Raw genomic sequence first — 18,060 nt, 5'->3', positions numbered from 1 at the left:
AGGTCTTCGGACAGAAGAAATTATACACCTTTTCTGCACCTTTAATTCAGTGACTGGATTATTCTAAGTGCCTAATTAGTGCTTACCAAGTGAGAGACGAATTGGCAAAATAGATCACAAATACTAGTTGTAATGGAAAAATTATTGCTGAGAAAAATCGAGATGGTAAATTATGCACTTTGATCTCTCTCTCTCTCTCTCTCTCTCTCTCTCTCTCTCTGTCTTTCTCTAGCTATTTTTTTGCTGTCTGCTATTCTTATCGGAAACTTTAGGCAACATATCGCAACTCATCAAAGCTAATACCAGTTTGGGGGCACATGAAAAGTGCTAAGCTCCTCAGACCCACCCGCAGGGCAGGTGGGAGTGAATTTCTTGATCCAGTCAGCTGTGATAGGTTGAAAAGGGTGTTTTCCCTTTGCAAATTCCTTTTTCAAGAATGGCATTGAAATGCATGCTATCCTTATAAGCACGAAATCAGTGTATATACATTTAAGAAATTGTATTCGGAATTTTGAGTCAGCTGTGGACAGGCTATGTTATTGTGCCCCCCAGTGGTTAAATTAATCTAATGATTTAAAACACCCGTTTCCCAATAAAGCTTGTACTAGTAGAGGTTGGGGACAGGGAAAAGGGAAATTATTATTATTATTTTAAGTAACTACATACGTAGACAGACTTTTATAATTCATAACTTCATTTTGGGAAAATGATTAAGTATCCAGTTTGGAGTGTTTTCCACAAATGGCAAAGATTTGTATCATTTTGATCGTTGACAACTTTTCAATTTTAATTTTAAGGTATTTTCAAAATAGCTACTAGAAAAGCAAACGTGGACTGTGTGCGAAGTCTTTTATAGGCATCGTCTCCATTAATCTTTGCAACAATCCTGCAATGTCCACTCATCTGATTTGCATTTTGCATGTGGAACAACTGAAGGACAGATAGGTTAAGGAACTTGCCCCAAAACATCTAGCTGGCAACAATAATTATAATCTGACACAGTTGGTCAATCCCTAGAGACCATTATTTTCACATACCACTGTGTGTAAAAGAAAGGGGGGGGGTGTTTGTTTTTTGTTTGGGTTGTATATGGCTTGCTTTTTCCTACCACGTTCTGTTCAGCATATGACTCAAGAGAGAAAGGGAGCTGAAGTGAGCAGGTTCCTGGATTAGGGGTTCACAGTCTGCGGTTTTGTCCCCTCTATGGTGTGGCCTTGCTGAAATCTGTCCACACGCTGTGTGTTTCGTCTGCCAAAATAAGAGGGACTGATGAGATGCTCTTAGAAGATCTCTCTCAGGCTAAAATTCTACGATTCTATTCTATGGCACCCTAAATTCAAAATAAATCTCCTTGCAAGGTGGAAAATAAAACAAGGATGTTTTGGAAACCCGAGAACAAGCAGCGGCAGATACATTTTTCAGTCTTTGTCGGTAATCCTTTTGTGGACTTAATAAGGTCTAATATCATAGTCCAAGATCACTTAGTACAAAACAACAATAACAACAACAACAAAAAACAATCCTTGCTCAACAGCCAATATGAAGACAGTCGCTTGTATTTGACTTTAGGCTTTCACAGTACTCCTTAGTAAACTCAATGAGAGAGTAGAGGTGTATTGAAAGTAAATCAAACACTCATAATTATGATAGTCTTGGTGTTTCCCTTTTCAGAAGCACCATGTGATAAGAGATATGAACAAAGATTTGGGGTTGACAAGGTCAGAAGTTCAGTCCCGGTCCAGTAATTCACCAGCTCTGTTCTCCCTAGCAGTTCACAGAGCACTTCCAAGCCCCAGATACTGTCTCTGTTATATAGGAGTGTAGCTGGTTACATTGTGGCCCCCCAAAAGGTATATTGTAGCCCTAAGCCCTGGTACTTATGAATGACACCTTATTTGGAGATAGGGTCTTTGCAGACATAGTCATGTGAAGATGAATTTGTAATAGATTTTCTAAATTTCCTTCTGTTCCTGTGGTCAGATGACATATTTTCTATGATCTTAGTGTTTTGAAAGAAAAGAAAAAATTTATACAAACAAATGTACAAACGAAAAAAGTTCATGGAAAGATCTCCATTATCTTTCCATTCTATTTTTCCGTGAGCTTTTTGAAGTGCCCTTGTGTTTATATTCTGCTTTATTGATTTTTTTAATGCAATTTATGTTGCTAGATATTTGGTTTCTGTTGATTTCTTTTTATTAAGTGGACTTGTTGATTGGCTTAGAAATTAACACGCCTCGGAAAAGTTTATTCATTGTCCTCTGTTGAAATTAATTTGATACCTTCATGCTTTTGGAAATCTTTAGAGAGGCATTTCAAATAATTGTAGAGATTATAAAATGAAATGTGTAAATTTTAATGAGTTTTACACTTGCAGTTTGTGTGAAAATTTGAAACCCTACTTTCTACAGAGTATTTTGTTATTTCTGTTATTCAGTTTATGCATTTGTTATTTGAACAAACAAATGTGTGCATCCTTTAAAAAAAAAAAATCCAATGGCTGGTGTCCTTATCAGGAGCGAGATTTGGAGACACGAAGACAGACACACAGAAAGGAGAAGACCAGGGGACAATGGACGATTTATAAGCCAAGGAACGCCAAGACTGATGGCTACTAGTAGGAGAGAGGCAAGAAAGGATCCTATCCAGATCCTCAGAGGGAACAGGTTGAGTTTGGACTTCTCACCTCCAGAACTGTGAAAGAATGAACTTCTGTGGTTCTATGCCACCACGTTTATGCCAATTTGTGACGGCAACTCTAGGAATCCTATACCAGGGTCGATACATAAATGATGAGGGTGAACCGGGAAGGAAATAAGAGACTCTATCCAAGCTCCAGCACGTACGAGAGAAGGAGTAAAACCAGGCACATCTCTCAGGGTTTTAATCCCCCACTTCTTGCTGTTTTCTGGAGTCTGGTTTCTCTGCACAGAGTTTCATAAACTGTTAATAAGCCCTCCGGACTGTCAGGGAACTGGTTGCTATGCTGTTCAGCACTGTCATGTTGTGATTAAGAACTGTACCCCTCTTGATTCAGTTTCTGTTTACTGTTGACACAAATCAATCCTTTTGGTTGGCTAAATGGCTACTTTAGACTAGAGCCTTTGAATGCATTTCTATTTAAATGGCCAGAATTTTGCCTCTTGTTCAATGTGTTTTTATGCGCACGGGATCTTGCATTTAGAGTTTTCCTGGAAGTGCAGCAGGATTGATACGACAACTCGCTGGAGATGCTTGTTTCTGGCATTGAAAGAAAAATTTTAAAGTGGAAATTAAATTAACATTTATCAGCAGGAATTCAAAAAACGGTTAACAGGAAGTAATACCACCAATAGACATTTACTAATCTGGATTGGTAGGTGAGTTTATTGGCTCTCAAATATACTCCTTGCAAATTTAAAAGCACCAGTGATGGTGGCCTTTGGTTGACTGGTCTCAATCATGTCTTCTCATCATGACCCCAGGGTTGAGAGATTCCCCGGCTTGTCACACAGACAGAATGGAAATACCCCACAGCAAGGCCTCAGCCACACTCTGTCCTGGTTCAATTCCGACAACTGCTGCCGGACAGGAACAATCGTTTCCCGGTGTTCCTTCAAAGCACTGGCCACCGTTTTTATCACCAAATCATAGAGGGGCTCCGTGTCACGTGTCAGTGGTGTGGACTCAGAGGGGTCTCTTGAGAGATCAAAGAGCAGAGGGGGGTCGTGGTAGGTGACATTTTCTCCTGAACATTCGCAATACTCGGTCACGTAGCAGGCACCAGCTCCTGGTGGCTGGAACACCGGAGTCACGTAATGAGCCTTCCAAACTGCCCCACCTGGAGGAAAAAAAGTACATCAGAGTCATGTGACCAATGCTCCCTTGTCTTCTCGCATCTTCTAAAGCATGTTTCTGGTCTTTCTTCTTGCCACAGGTTAATGCCACCTATTATTTGCACCTTAGAATAGGACGAGACAATTAGAATCTCCTGATATAGTGCAGCAGCCATTAGTTTGGTGTCCTAAAATTTGTATTTCTTAAAGGTGTCACCCTGTCTGTCTTTCTCTTTTTTCCCCCCTAACTTTTGTGTGCATTATTTTTTTCATATACATATTTTCTTTAGGGAGGTGTCATTGACGAATAAACGTTGCACATATTTATGCTGTACAGCGTGATGTTTTGACACATGTCCACCTTGGGAAATAATTAAATGACTTTTCCAAAAGGATATCTTCAGTGACAATCCTAGAAAGAAAGGACTGGTATTGGGGGGAAAGGGAAAAAGTTTTCATAACAGACTTGAGTGATACTGCTCTTGACTGGCAGATGGGAACGGGTGGGCCTGTACTTACCGTTGTTTGGGGGGTGCCACCGCACAGCGTGGAGAAAGGAGCCACAGTAGTGAAACAGGAACTCATGCTCTGAGTGCTGAATCTCACCCTGAAGCAAGGGCATGAGGTTTCTCCCATCAATCACCCTGCAGACACACACATGGATGTCATGTGAAGAGAAGGTGGCCCTCACGCTGTTCAACGGATGCTTGGTGGGTTTCCTGCTATTCCCCAGGCCCAGTGGACAGTGTGCTGAATATTTAGAAAAATTCGTGCATGCCCTCAGGGAGATCATTTCCAAGTGGGAAAGAGAGGAATCTTAAGCTCTTACAGAAAAATGACGAGATACAGGAACACATCAATGCACGTCCCATCGAAAGAGCCACTTGGCTGTGTGAACAGACAGTCTCAAGAGCTCAGGGTTCCAGGTAATTTCATGAATCAAAATGTCATTTGCAGTTGTATTTGCAGCCCTTAGGAACTTTACAGAATTTCTAAAACATCATATACTTTTAATTTTATATTTGAGAATACATACTTATATTAGAAAACAATACTAATAAAACCTACCTTGTGATGTGAAATATAATGCTACATCTCAGGTCATTCTAAAAATGATCATAAAAATAAATAAATCTATGTTTATGCTTAGATAAAATTACTGCCAATGTTGATTATCTCTTGGAACGAATCAATTGAGCAAGATCACAAGATATAAGACCAAATATTAAAAATTATTTTTAAATATATATTAGCAATGAATAACTGAGAATTTATATTGTTTCAAAAGTAATATTTACTATAGCATGAAAAAAGATGAAAAATTTAGGGGTGCTTTTTTATGTTAAAAATTTGTATGTTGAAAACCACAAAGTATCTGATAAGAAAAACAAACAAACAAACAAACAAATAAACAAATAAATAAATAAAGAGGTAAGCCATATTCATAGATTGGAAGACTCAAAATTGCTAAGATGTCAATTTTCTACAAATTGATCTGTAGTTGTAATGCAATCTCAATCATAGTCTCAGAAGGGTCTATGGAGAAATTGAGAAACTTATTCTAAATTTTTATGGGAAAATAAAGAATCTAGAAAAGTCTCTATTTTTTTGAAAAAAAAAGAAAATAGTTTATGGAATTCCTACATGATTCCAAAATTTACTGTAAAGCTAGAGTAATCAAGACAGTTTGGTATTGGTATAAAAATGAACATATGAACCAATGGAAGAGGATAGAGAATCTAGAAATGACCAACATGTATCTTGTCAATCGATCTTCAACTAATGTTCAAGAAAATCCATAGAGAAAGAACAGTCCACACAAATGGCACTGGAACAGTTGGACATGTAAATGCAAGAAAAATAAATCTCAAACTACACCTCACATCATGTCAAACATTTAACTCAACACGAACCATAACCTTAAATGTAAACCTAAAACTATAAAACTTCTAGAAGAAAACATGAGAGAAAATCTTTGTGATCTTAGAATAGAAAAATATTTTTGGATACATCACAAAAATTACAAACTATGAAAAATAATAAATTAACCGTTATCAAAATTAAAAACTGCTTTCCAAATTAATGATATTAAGAAAATAAAAAAAGATAAGCCACAGACTGAGAGAAAATATTTGCAAAGATATCAGATAAAGAACTTGTATCCAGAATATATAAAGAGCTCTTTCAATTCAACAATCAGAAAAACAAACTACTTGCTTAAAAAATGCACAAAACCTTCGAACAGACCCTTTCCAAAGAGGAGATATAGATGGGAAGTAAGTACATGAAAATGTGTTGAACATCATTAGTCATTAGGGAAACCCAAATTAACACCACAGCAAGACTGCACTCCACACCTATCACAATGGTTAAAATTTAAAAGACTGAACATATCAAGTGTTGAAAAGGATGTGGAGCAAATGAAACTCTCATACTCTGCTGATGGGAATGCAAAATGCTATGGCTACTTTGGAAATGACTTTCACAGTTTCTCCTGAAGTTCTGACTATATCTTGATTGCAGTGTTTGACCGCAAAAGGGTTACATTCTGGTGTGCTGGAAACATCCTATATCTTCGTGGTGGTTGTAATTATATGACAATATACATTTGTCAAAAGTCACTGAGCTGCATACCAAAAACGGTTCAATTTTGCTGTTATGTAAATTATGCCTCAGTAAACACAACCAAAAATGATAACAACCATGACAGCAATTATAAGAACTTAATAACTCTACCTCTGTCTTGTAACTCGATAAAGGCATTTTGAGAAAGAGTTTGTCCCAGGTCATGCAGAAGGAAAAAAAATAATGAAAATGCAATTAAATGTTCAGGCTTTAAATCATTGCTAAACTATCCATTAAATAGTTAAATTTAATTGAACAGCTTTATCCCAAGCAACTTATGGAGCAAGACATTGAACTGAGTGCAGAAAATGCAACACTGAGTACAGCAGATGTGGTCTCTGCCTTTATAATGTTCATCTACCAATACCTCTGCCTCTTTCAAAAAACACCCTGAAGTCAATCATTGTTTGTAATGAACAGAAACTTACTTAATAATTCATGTCTCAGTTTAAATGACAAACAGTAGGATTACTATTATTAAAATTAAAACAATAAAAATTTTTTAAAAAGTGTTGGCAAGAGTGGTGATAAATTGTTACCCTGTGCATTGCTGTGGAAAACTGTATGGTGAATTCTCAAAAAGTAAAACATGAAATTACCGTATGATCCAGGAATTCAACTTCTAGGTATAAACCTCAAAGAAATGAAAACATGGACTCGAAAGAATATTTGTACACCCATGTTTTTGGCAGCATTACTCACAATAGCCAAAAGGTGAAAACCACCCAAGCATTCGTCAACAGATGAATGGATAAGAAATGAGGTCTATCATCCAATGGAATATTACTCAGCTTAGAAAAAAATTCCAGCACATGCTACAACACGAATAAAACTTGAAGACATTATGAAAAGTGAAATAAGGCAGTTAAGAAATGGCAAATATTGTATGATTCCATTTATAAGAGGTCCCCAGAGTCATCGAATTCATGGGCACAGAAAGCAGAAAGTGGTCGCCAGGGGTGTTGGGAGAGGTAAATGGGGAATTACTGATAAGTTTTCACAGAGTGTAGAAAGTGTTTGGAAGTCCATAGTGGTGAAGGTTGCACAATAATATGAACATGCTAAATACCACTGAACTGTACACTTAATTAAAACCATACATTTAATGTTATGTATATATTGGTTAAAATAATAAATTTAATGTTATGTATATTTTAACACAATGGGAAAATAACTCCAAAAAAAAAAAAGCAAATGAATAGCTCTTCAGTGGCTTTCCAATGTGTTTAATAATGTACCAGCCGCACAGTCTCAGTTCTTACGACAAACCCACCTCCTTCCCACGTTGCCTGAGCCTGTTTTCCCCTTTGCCAAGAACCTGATATCCCCCTCCATGACTGTCTCAGTCTTACTCAGTTTGACATCATCTGCTCAGAGAAGTCATCCCAAACTTCCCTGACCAACTTATGGAGCTCTCAAAATTGTGCTTGTCTTTTCTAGCACCTAGTGCAGCTACCACAATACACAACACTAAAAATAACTGGATAATATTTGGCATATTTTCTGTCTCCTCCAGAAGACTGCAAATTCTATGAGGGCAGGTGTCTCTTTGGTCTGGTTCCAACTGTATGATAAAAGCACAGACTGGACTCGTAGAATGTTGAGTGTGTGTATGAGCTTACAATTAAATAAACTAAATTAAAAGCACTCAAAACTAAACTAATAAGTACTCAAAACTCATTACATTCTAAATATTTTACAAGTTACTATTATATTCTTGAGGTTATTTAGGTCTATTCAGTCTATAGAGTGAAAATATTATCTGATGGTGCCTTTCTTCCTAACACCCCATTTAGTGACAGAATGCTGGTAGCTTGAAATCAGCTACAGATGGAATATTTACACCACTGAAATTGGCAGCTTCTGCAGATATTACCAGCACACCACTCTGCATGTGTGTTTCAAAATATATATATTCAAAACAGAATAAAATTTATTGACTTCTTCTATCAATAAAATAAAATAGAGTTGAGCATACATAAACTTGCTTGCATTTTTTCTCAAGCTTTTCTCTCAGTTGGCAAGAAATACTCCAGGATTTGTGCCATAGGTAATTACATATGGTCCCCAAGTTATGATGGTTTGACTTAAAATTTTCCATTTTACCCCGAAAGCACAAGCAGCAAAAGAAAAAAAATAAAATAAACAAATGGGACTATTTCAAACTAAAAAGTATCACAAAGGAAACAATCAACAGAGTGAAAAGACAACCTACAGAGTGGGAGAATATTTTTGCTAACTATGCATCTGACAAGGGACTAATATCCAGAATACAAAAAGAACTCAAGCAATTTTACAGTAAAAAAATAAATGACCCAATTAAAAAAATGGGCAAAGGAGCTGAATAGACATTTTTCAAAGGAAGACATGCAAATGGCCAACAGATACATGAAAAAATGCTCAACATCACTAGTCATCAGGGAAATGCAAATTAAAACCACCTTGAGATACCACCTCACTCCAGTTAGACTGGCTATAATCAAAAAGATGATGAAATAACAAATGCTGCTGAGGGTGTGGAGAGAAGGGAACACTACTGCACTGTTCATGGGAATGTAAATTAGTACAAGCACTATGGAAAACAATTTGGAGGCTGCTCAAACAACTACAGATAGATCTTCCATATGATCCAGCAATTCCTCTTGTGGGTATATATCCAGAGGAATGGAAATCATGTCGAAGAGATACCTGCACTCCCGTGTTCATCGCAGCTCTGTTTACAATAACCAAGATATGGAACCAACCTAAATGTCCATCGATGGATGATTGGATATGGAAACTGCAGTATATATACACCATGGAATACTACTCTGCCATAAAAAATAATGAAATTCTCCCATTTGTAACAACACAGATGAACCTGGAGAAACTTATGTTGAGTGAAACAAGCAAAGCACAGAGGGATAAATACCACGTGCTCACTCATATGTGGGACCTAAGAGGGAAAGGAAGGTAGGAAAGAAAGACCACAGCAGTGCTGTGATCCAACAGAGGGAGGGAACATTCCTAGGGCTACAAATTGGAGTGGAGGAGAGAGGGGGAGGGGGAGGGAGGTTGGGGGATAGTTGAGAGGGGACAAAGCGTACAAAAGTAATTTCTGGTAATGGGTATGACCCAATATGAATCTGGCCCTCACATCATGGGCAGGAGGGGAGAAAATCAGCTTTGCATCTCATGAATATTCATAATAAATATTTTTTTTTAAAAAAAGAACCCATCCTGATGGACACATTTTAATTTATCATCTTATCAAAGATCCTACTTCAAAACACAGCCACACATTCTGAGATACTGGGGTTTAGGGTTTCCACACAGGAATTTGGGGCAGATAATTTAGCCCATAGTACTCTCCTGTAACCTTTCCCTCAGTGCCCAATAAGTTCTAATATACTTCATATCTCTGTAAATTTACTTATTCTGAAAATAAAATAAGATAAAATAAAATTTTCCATCTTACAATGATGCAAAAGTGAGATGCGTTCATTACGTTATTCAATACAGTACAAGAAATACTCAATACTTTATTACAAAAGAAGCTTTGTGTTAGAGGATTTTGCCCAACTGCAGGCTAAGGCAAGTGTTCTGAATGTATTTAAGGTAAGCTAAGCTAATCTATGGTGTTCAGTAGGTTAGCTGTATTAGATGCATTTTTGATTGATGATATTTTTATTTCACGATGGGTTTAACATGACGTAACCCCCCTTGTAAGTTGAAGAGCACCTATATTATTATTTCTATACTATGTTCCTTACTTTTCAATAATTATAAAAATTGTATTTAATTCTCTAACTTTAGTGACTTTAATCTTCTAAGATTAATATTACATATAAATTATTTTCCAGTAAGGGCATGTGTAAGCTCTTACATTTTTCACAATGACTTCACATTTCCTTGATATGTAAATGGCAAAAAAAAAAAAAAAAAAAAAAAAAAATCCTACAAGCTCTCAGGTAGAAAATAGCCTCTTCTATTTCATCTTTACTTTTTCTTTTCTTTAACAATAAATTTGTAAAGTCATTTTCCCCTTCAACATAATAAACCATCTCATCCTCAGATTCTTGTATTTCTACACATCAGTAGCCTCTTCTATTTTATCTTTACTTTTTTTTTTCTTTTTCACTTTATCTTACTCAGTTATTCAGGATCCCTAGTTATAAATCTTATAAATCTGTCTCTTTTTTTTTTCTAATTTGCTTTACCTGTTTTTTTTTTTTTTTTTTTTTTTTTATGGTGAAGTAGTGAAACAAATTCTGTTAATTCTTTTAAAAAAATACTATTTGGCTTTTATAGATTTCACATCCTTAATTTCAGCATGGGTGAAATTCTCTTGGGAGCCTTATTTGAGTTATTTCTGCCGATTTCATTGTGTTGGGGGCTGGGGGCAGGACAGGTGTCCATAAGGCCTCACACTGCCAGTGCAACATAAAGCAAGCCTGATAGTGTAAATTTGCTAATGTTTGCTTTCTACATCTGTTAGGTATATTCTCTAAGGTAGCAAGGACAGGCCTAACTGGTCAATCCAAATGCCACCAACCATGTAATAAATTCTAATAAAGAGTTCTCGGAGAGCAAAGCCTCAGAGGTGCTGAGGTGTCAAACTCATAAGTGTTCAGCACATCTACCTGCGTGTGGAAGAGAAGACTTCAGGTCTGTTCTGTTTAATTACAATGATGGCTTATCCTTTGAGGATGTACTTTGTGACTAGTGTGTTGCTGGTAGCAGGCAGGACAGGACAGGTATAGAATAGATCTTATCAAGGACACCAAGCTCATAAACATAAACTTCTGACCACGTGAGCATGTGGTCTCATGATACAGAATGCACTGGAAGATGACCAGTTTCCAGTCAACACACCCTCCTTTTTAATGCAAGGGTGGTGGAAGGAACTTAGCAGAGTCTGTCTTCCTTCCAAATGGAATGTGACATCATTGCAACTGAGCATTTCTGTTCTCACCAGTCAGCTATTCGACAGAACTTCTAACACAATTATTTCTAAATGTTGGAAAAGAGAAGCTGGGGCCTTCGAATAGTTTCTAGATGGGTTCTTTTTCAATAATTTCACAATGTTTTTAATTTTTTTTTTTTCTGGTAAGTGAAATAAGCCAGGCACAGAAAGAAAAGTACAGTATGTCAGAAAGAAAATAAATAAGAAAGAAAGAAAGAAAGAAAGAAAGAAAGAAAGAAAGAAAGAAAGAAAGAAAGAAAGAAAGAAAGAAAGAAAGAAAGAAAGAAAGAAAGAAAGAAAGAAAGAAAGAGAGAAAGAAAGAAGGGAAGGAAGGAAGGAAGGAAGAAAGAAAGGGAAAGAAAAACCACGATAATACATTGAACTTTCAAAAAGAGAGAACAGACCTATAGTTACTAGAAGCAGAAAAGGGAAACTGGGACGGGGCTAGGGACTAATTGGGTAAGCGACGCAAAGAGTTATTACAATTTGTAATGATGAATATGCCCATAATATTTAATTGTCACATAGTGTACACAAATACTGATAGTCAATTCTGCACCCCCAAAATATGTACAATCAAAAATATATAAATTAATTATTTTTTTCTTTCCCGTATTAGCACCATCAATACTTAATTTCTTCTTGGGCATAGAAAACCTTCATCTAATGCAAACTCTTGAAAATTATAAAATAAACTCTAATCTTATTTTGTTCATAGGAACTAGCATCAAAAATGTACTTTTAAACATCAGAAAGGGGAAGTGGGAGTGTCTAATTAGTTCTTGATATTTGCTTTTTCAACAACTGCTTAGCTATTCTTTCTTTCAAGTATTAGCATAGCATCATCAGTACCTAATTTGGGGAGGACAGAAAATATAAAAATATTTTTCGAAAAAAATCTTGAAAACCATAAAATGCAGTCTAGTCTCATTGTCTTAATGTGAATAAAGCAGGATAAAAATATACAGGTTTCTCTATATACAAATTCACCATAGGTCTCTTTACTGGCTAAAATCAAGTCAAAGCTTTCTTTGACAGGTGGGGGCTGCTTTTCTGTTTCTTATTAGCATTCACACATCTGATATAATATACATGTCTAGAGACTTCCAGCAAAATGAATTAACTTGCAGTTTTACCAAAGCGGGCACACCTTTTAGAACTGCATAGAGTGATTCCTCTGTTTCCCGTTGAAAAGTGAAATGTGGGGAGAATAAAGATATATTTTTCGAATTAATTCTGACAAAATAAAAATCAAATAATTTCTAAGAAAGCAATTCCTAGTCAGAGCCCACAAGCCAATATCACCTGAGATTGAGATTCTCCTCAACCCTTCATGAGTCTACAATAGAGCCAATATCCTAAACCCAATGCAACCCACTGATATTCTAAAATTACTTCTATGATTGCAATGGGGTCCGTAACTTAAAAAATAATAACAATAACATTGTCACTAATAATATCACCTTTTTATTTTTGGGAATGAATCATTTAGCTCAAATTGATGAATGTCTTTTTTTTTTTTTTCAAGTAGAAGAACGCTCTGTTTTGTTATTATTTTATACAGATTCTCAATAAATTCCATTATTGGCTAAAAGCAAGGAAAACAAAACTTTGAGGGAAGAGGGGAACTTCTTTGTTTCAATAAGCCTTGGGATCTACCCTTTCTTTCTTCAGAAATAATCAACTTCATTACGTGAAGAAGGAAACATTAGAATAACCCAGTGAGCTCAGGGGAGAAAAATGGAGGTAGGTCTGACTTACCTGGATTCCCTTGCAGGGATATGAGTGAACTATCAATGAACTATCAGCAAGTCAGTGTCAAACCTGCCTAGGTTGGTTGCTGCCAAGGAATAACCAATTCCGTATGAAAGATTTTCACTTGCTGGAATTCAAAGTATTCACCCTAGAGTTCAAAGTCCACCTCGAACACCCCACCTGCATCCCAGCCTCCTGGATCTTGCACATGATAGACTAGAGACTTTTTTCTTTTTTTATACAGGTGAGTGTGTTTTACCCGCCATATCCTCATCTCCAAACCTTCCTGTGTTCATCTTTCTCCCAACTGAAAACATTAAAGTATCTACAGTGGGACACATTAGATTCGTATCTAAGACTCGTCTCTGGCACATAAATAATGCTCAGCAGGTACAGCCATATATCAAGGTAAAACTACCTAGGTACTGGTAAAAAAGTGCATCTGTCAGGATAGAGTTGGTTACCTTTGTCCTGAATTTTCCCAGAAAAAAATAGAAAGTTGAGAAGGAACTCTTGTTAACAGATCATAGTGCATCACCTGTCTTGAGGGAGTCTTGCTCCTGACACTGCTGCCAGAGTTGGAAAAACATCCATTAAACTTGTAGGTTCTCCAATGAACTGTCCACCTGGTAACTTGGCAGGCCACCGTACAATTCCAGGGACTCGGATTCCACCTTCCCAGCCTCCCATGCCTTTTCCGCCTACAAGACATTGCAATAAAGTTGGGCCACTGCACCTCGTTAAAATTGTCACTGTGGCAAGAGTGTTTGAAATGTAAATTATGATCAATGGAGACAACATTCACTCAGTGCCTAACATGTGCAGGGGGTTAGCAGTACACATCTGCAGAATTATTATTTTTTTTCTGTTGTGCTGCTGGTAGGTTTCTGATGACATAATTAATTACATTCTGTGAGATATTTACATTCTTATTTGCATGGGTTATCTCTACTTAAAATCCTCCTATCTTAAATGTACACCTGTTTCATTTCCAGATTCTTTCATATCTCTGCTGAAAGTAACCTCAGTGAAGCTTGTCTGAGCATTTTATTTAAAAGAGTATCCCCAGCCCAGAATTCTCCATCCCTGTTTCTGCTCTATTATTTTCTATAGTATTTCCCACCTTCTAACATATCATAGAATTTTCTTATTCATTTTTTTTATTGGTGTTCCTCCTCCCACAAGAATGTAAATTCTATGAAGATAATAATTTCTGCCTGTTTTGTTCAAAGATATTTCCAGTATGCTGAAAACTAATTAAATGATATGATTATACTCTAATTTATGGGGCTAACAAAGGTACTATTGAAAATAAAAGCAGAAATCAGAAAATAAAAGCAGTAATATTAATTATGCCAGGATGGCAAGCATAAACCAGGATTTCTGTGGGAAAGCTAGGAGCTATGGCCACCAGACTGACTTAACAAATTTTTGTTATTTTATTAAATTATTCAAAGTAGAGTCTTACTTATAGCATGTTGAAAAATGGAGATTGTTTTTTAAAGTTCTCGTAGGTGAAAATTACTGTAACAGCAATTTCCACTATGGATTTGTTTGTCTTCCGAGCACACACTTTGGTGGTGTATGCCCTGAAAAACAAATATTCACACCTCTCATTTGCCCAGAAATGATAAGATACTACTAAATCCAAGACTGTGGAATCTCTGGTTGCATGAATAACGAATATATCTAGAAAACACTTCAAAGCCTCTTTCAAGATATGTGATTAAAATGTACTTAACATTGTACAATAATTTTCTTTTAACATCAGGATACTAGTTATAGGCCACGCATATGTAGTAGCTAATACACATGGTTTTGTGGGCAAAATGTTGTGTTCTATGTGGATTTAATTGTAATATCTCAGACAAGCTTGCCTGCTTTCTGTGCTATGCCCTAGGAAGAAAGCACCAAAGCCTTTTTAATGACAAAGGATTCCTGGTTTCTGTCCTCTGTTCCGTAACTATATTCCTTCTTAATCTTTTCTCAGTAGTCTCTAAATGCAATCGATGAGTATTTGACTCTGGTAAAGACATCAGCTTATGCTAATATTTTATAATCTCCTAGGTTGTCAGGGAGGCAAATTTCTAGATATTTCTTCAGCATATCCCTGCCTTGTTGCTTCTGTTCACAGAAATGTTGGCAGATTTAAGGTCAATGTCTTTTGATACTGCATTTACACTTCATTTTGCTAAGAGTCAGACTAAGCAAACAAGTTCAGTTTTTCTTCATCTCATAGACTTTAATTATCATGACCACAAAGGAGCTTATTCACAACCAGTACTTGTGCGTGATTTCCTCTCACCTTTGAATATGCCATTCCATCCACCAAGTTGGGCGTGACCTATCCTAGCCTCCAGATGCCCTCCGTGATCCGATGTAAAGTAGACAAGCGTGTTGTTTCTTAGACCAAAATCATTAACAGCATCAAGAAGCTTGCCTGAAATAATGAAAAAGGGGGGAGCAGGGTCAAGTAAAAATAATGACACTATGAGCTATGAGACCCCTAAGCTAACTGGGTGGCTATAAGATATTTCAAGGACATCAGGATTGGTGTGACATTCACGATTTCAAAAGCCACAGAAGAAAAGAAATGTGCATTAACGGTTTCAATTGCCAAACCATACAAAGAGAAATGGATTTGAGTACAAAGTTTTTAAACAAAAACAGATGACCCGCTTTAAGAAAAATTATTGTGACAATGCAAATGAACGCCCACTGCTATTAACCTCATTTAGAAATGCAAATTCCCCTCTGTCCTTTCCTTCTTCCAGAATAAAAGGACAAACCCAGTTTTTCCCTTTGGATATGAGGGAGGGGGTGTGGTTGCATTTCTGCCTGTGATGTCACGTGGAGTTACAGAGCAGGACATTGTCACAGAGTTTGAAGAAACAAAGGCAGGACTGAGAACGTTTTGTCATTGGGTCCACACAATTTATTAATGTGCTGTTTCAGGTGATTTAGTAATTCTTTACCTAACCAATACTCCTTCCCTTCTTAATCAACATTTGAAATAGAGAGCAGGACATTGAAAGGAGAAAGAATTAGATTCAAAGGGGCAAGTTAAAAGAGGAAGACTACATTAGTCATTTTTATAAGAAAATTATTAAATTTTGCCCAGTTTCCAAAACCCTGTCAATATCATGAATAACGAATTCATTACTCTGCAAACATTTCTCTAATATTTAATATTTAATGTTTGTCTAATTCTCTGTGTTCTACTATAGGTCACCTTAGATAACACTAAAACCCCTAAAGTATTATAGAAATTTTCTTTTAGAGACAAAGCACATAGGGAGGGTCAAGTCTCAGGAAGCAATTTATGTTTTTGAAGCCCTAAGAAAATGTTAACGGTGCAAGGCTTTTGGCAGCTGTCACAGTAAAAATTTATGCAAGAGAAAATCATCCATGGATGTTAAAACTAGCACGTGAATGTTTCATGAGAACCAAGGTATCAGATTAACTGCAAAGAATCCCCATTAAATACTTATTAATGTCTAATTAATTAATAATGACAACATACTTAAGTAACTTTACAGTGGAGAAATCTAGAAAACACCTCTTAACCAAGTGATCAACATTTTTTATCACCTTTTTTGGGCCGGTCGTCCTCTTCTTGGGTTATCGGATAGGATACAGTGAGAATATGCTATTGCTTCCACATTTGTCAAAGGAAATTCCAAACTAAACCAAATCAAGGGACATTCTACATGATATCTGGTCTATGTTCTTGAAAAACATCAAGATCATTGACCACAAGATAGAATGGAGATGTCTCAGTATTGGTTTCCATTGGAGGAATTTGAACAGACACCACTGAAAAATGCATGAACCAGAACAGAAAGAGGGTAAAGGAAGCAGGTGTTTTATTTGAGGGGGGTTGCCTTTTTTTGTTCTTGTGTGTGTGTGTGTGTGTGTGTCCATTTGTTTTGTTGGCTGTATGCTGTAACGTTCTCTATGGGGACAGCAGCAGAAGTGTGGGTGGAATTTGTGCATTAAATGGTAAAATCCATCAGTATTAATTTCCGGATTTCAAAAGCGTGTGGTTGTAGAAAAAACATAACTTTAACATGCTTAATTTGCTTCTGTATTTAATGCTTGCTAAAAACGAGAAAACATAACTAATGTCATTTTAAGTAAGGCAGGCCCAGACACACTAAATTCCAGGAAGGGAGTAAAACACCACCCGGTTCCAGGACTGACCAGTTCCTTATCTAAAAGCCACCTGGAAGATAAACCATTGGGAAGTGCACTGTTCCTTATCAGGGTACCAGCTCACTAAAGCCCACCAATAAATCCAAAGGTCACCTCTGATAACCTGTAAACAGTAAACAACTCTTCCTATTGTGAAAGTCTGTCTAAAAAACTGTATAAAACACTCTCGTGTTAAAGGCTCGGGGTCGCTTTTGTCTTGAATGCTGAATGACCCCAGCATGCTGGAAATAAACTCCTCTTGCTTGATTGCATCGGTCTCTGTTTCATGGTCTTTGTGAGGTGAGCCATCCCGACGTGTGGGGTTTGTGCACGGTGCACAGATCTTACATGGTAACTACCTAGGAGAATGAATTTGTTTTTGTAAATACACATTAAAGTTTTTAAAGTTAATGAGCCTCATGTCTGAACCTTAGTCCCAAATATTCAGGAGGGGAAAAAAAAAAAAGAATAAGAGATTTGTTGAGGTGGAGGAGACAGAGAAGGAAGGGAAGAAACAGAAAGAAGAGGTATTTGATACATTGTAACAATTGGGAAATCTGGGTGAAGGGCACATGGGAGTTATTTTTAACCTTCTTGCTGCCTTTTAGAAAAAATGTAGTATTTCCCCCAAGAAAAAACTTAGTAAGTCTAATTTTTTGAGTAGAAAAATAATGTCACGTAATTTAGGAAATATGGAAGTAAAGAGAATTATAAAAATAATAAAAT

General features: G+C 36.6%; 1 protein-coding gene across 1 annotated transcript in view; it reads right to left on the bottom strand.

The window, feature by feature from the left end:
- Positions 1 to 3,348: 3,348 nt before the first annotated feature.
- Positions 3,349 to 18,060, bottom strand: part of LOC134367360 (arylsulfatase F-like) — a 34,337-nt gene continuing 19,625 nt past the window's right edge. Inside the window, exons 6-9 of the mRNA XM_063084088.1 lie at positions 15,446 to 15,580; positions 13,679 to 13,841; positions 4,335 to 4,459; positions 3,349 to 3,811 (exon numbers count right to left, since the gene is read on the bottom strand). Of these exons, the coding sequence (XP_062940158.1) occupies positions 3,453 to 3,811; positions 4,335 to 4,459; positions 13,679 to 13,841; positions 15,446 to 15,580 (782 nt within the window). The 3' untranslated portion in view covers positions 3,349 to 3,452. The remainder of the gene's footprint in view (positions 3,812 to 4,334; positions 4,460 to 13,678; positions 13,842 to 15,445; positions 15,581 to 18,060) is intronic.

The sequence above is a fragment of the Cynocephalus volans genome, chromosome X (assembly GCF_027409185.1).
Source record: "Cynocephalus volans isolate mCynVol1 chromosome X, mCynVol1.pri, whole genome shotgun sequence".
Classification (NCBI taxonomy): domain Eukaryota; kingdom Metazoa; phylum Chordata; class Mammalia; order Dermoptera; family Cynocephalidae; genus Cynocephalus; species Cynocephalus volans.
Note: the sequence above shows the minus strand (reverse complement) of the source record. Positions and strands in the feature narration are given on the sequence as shown.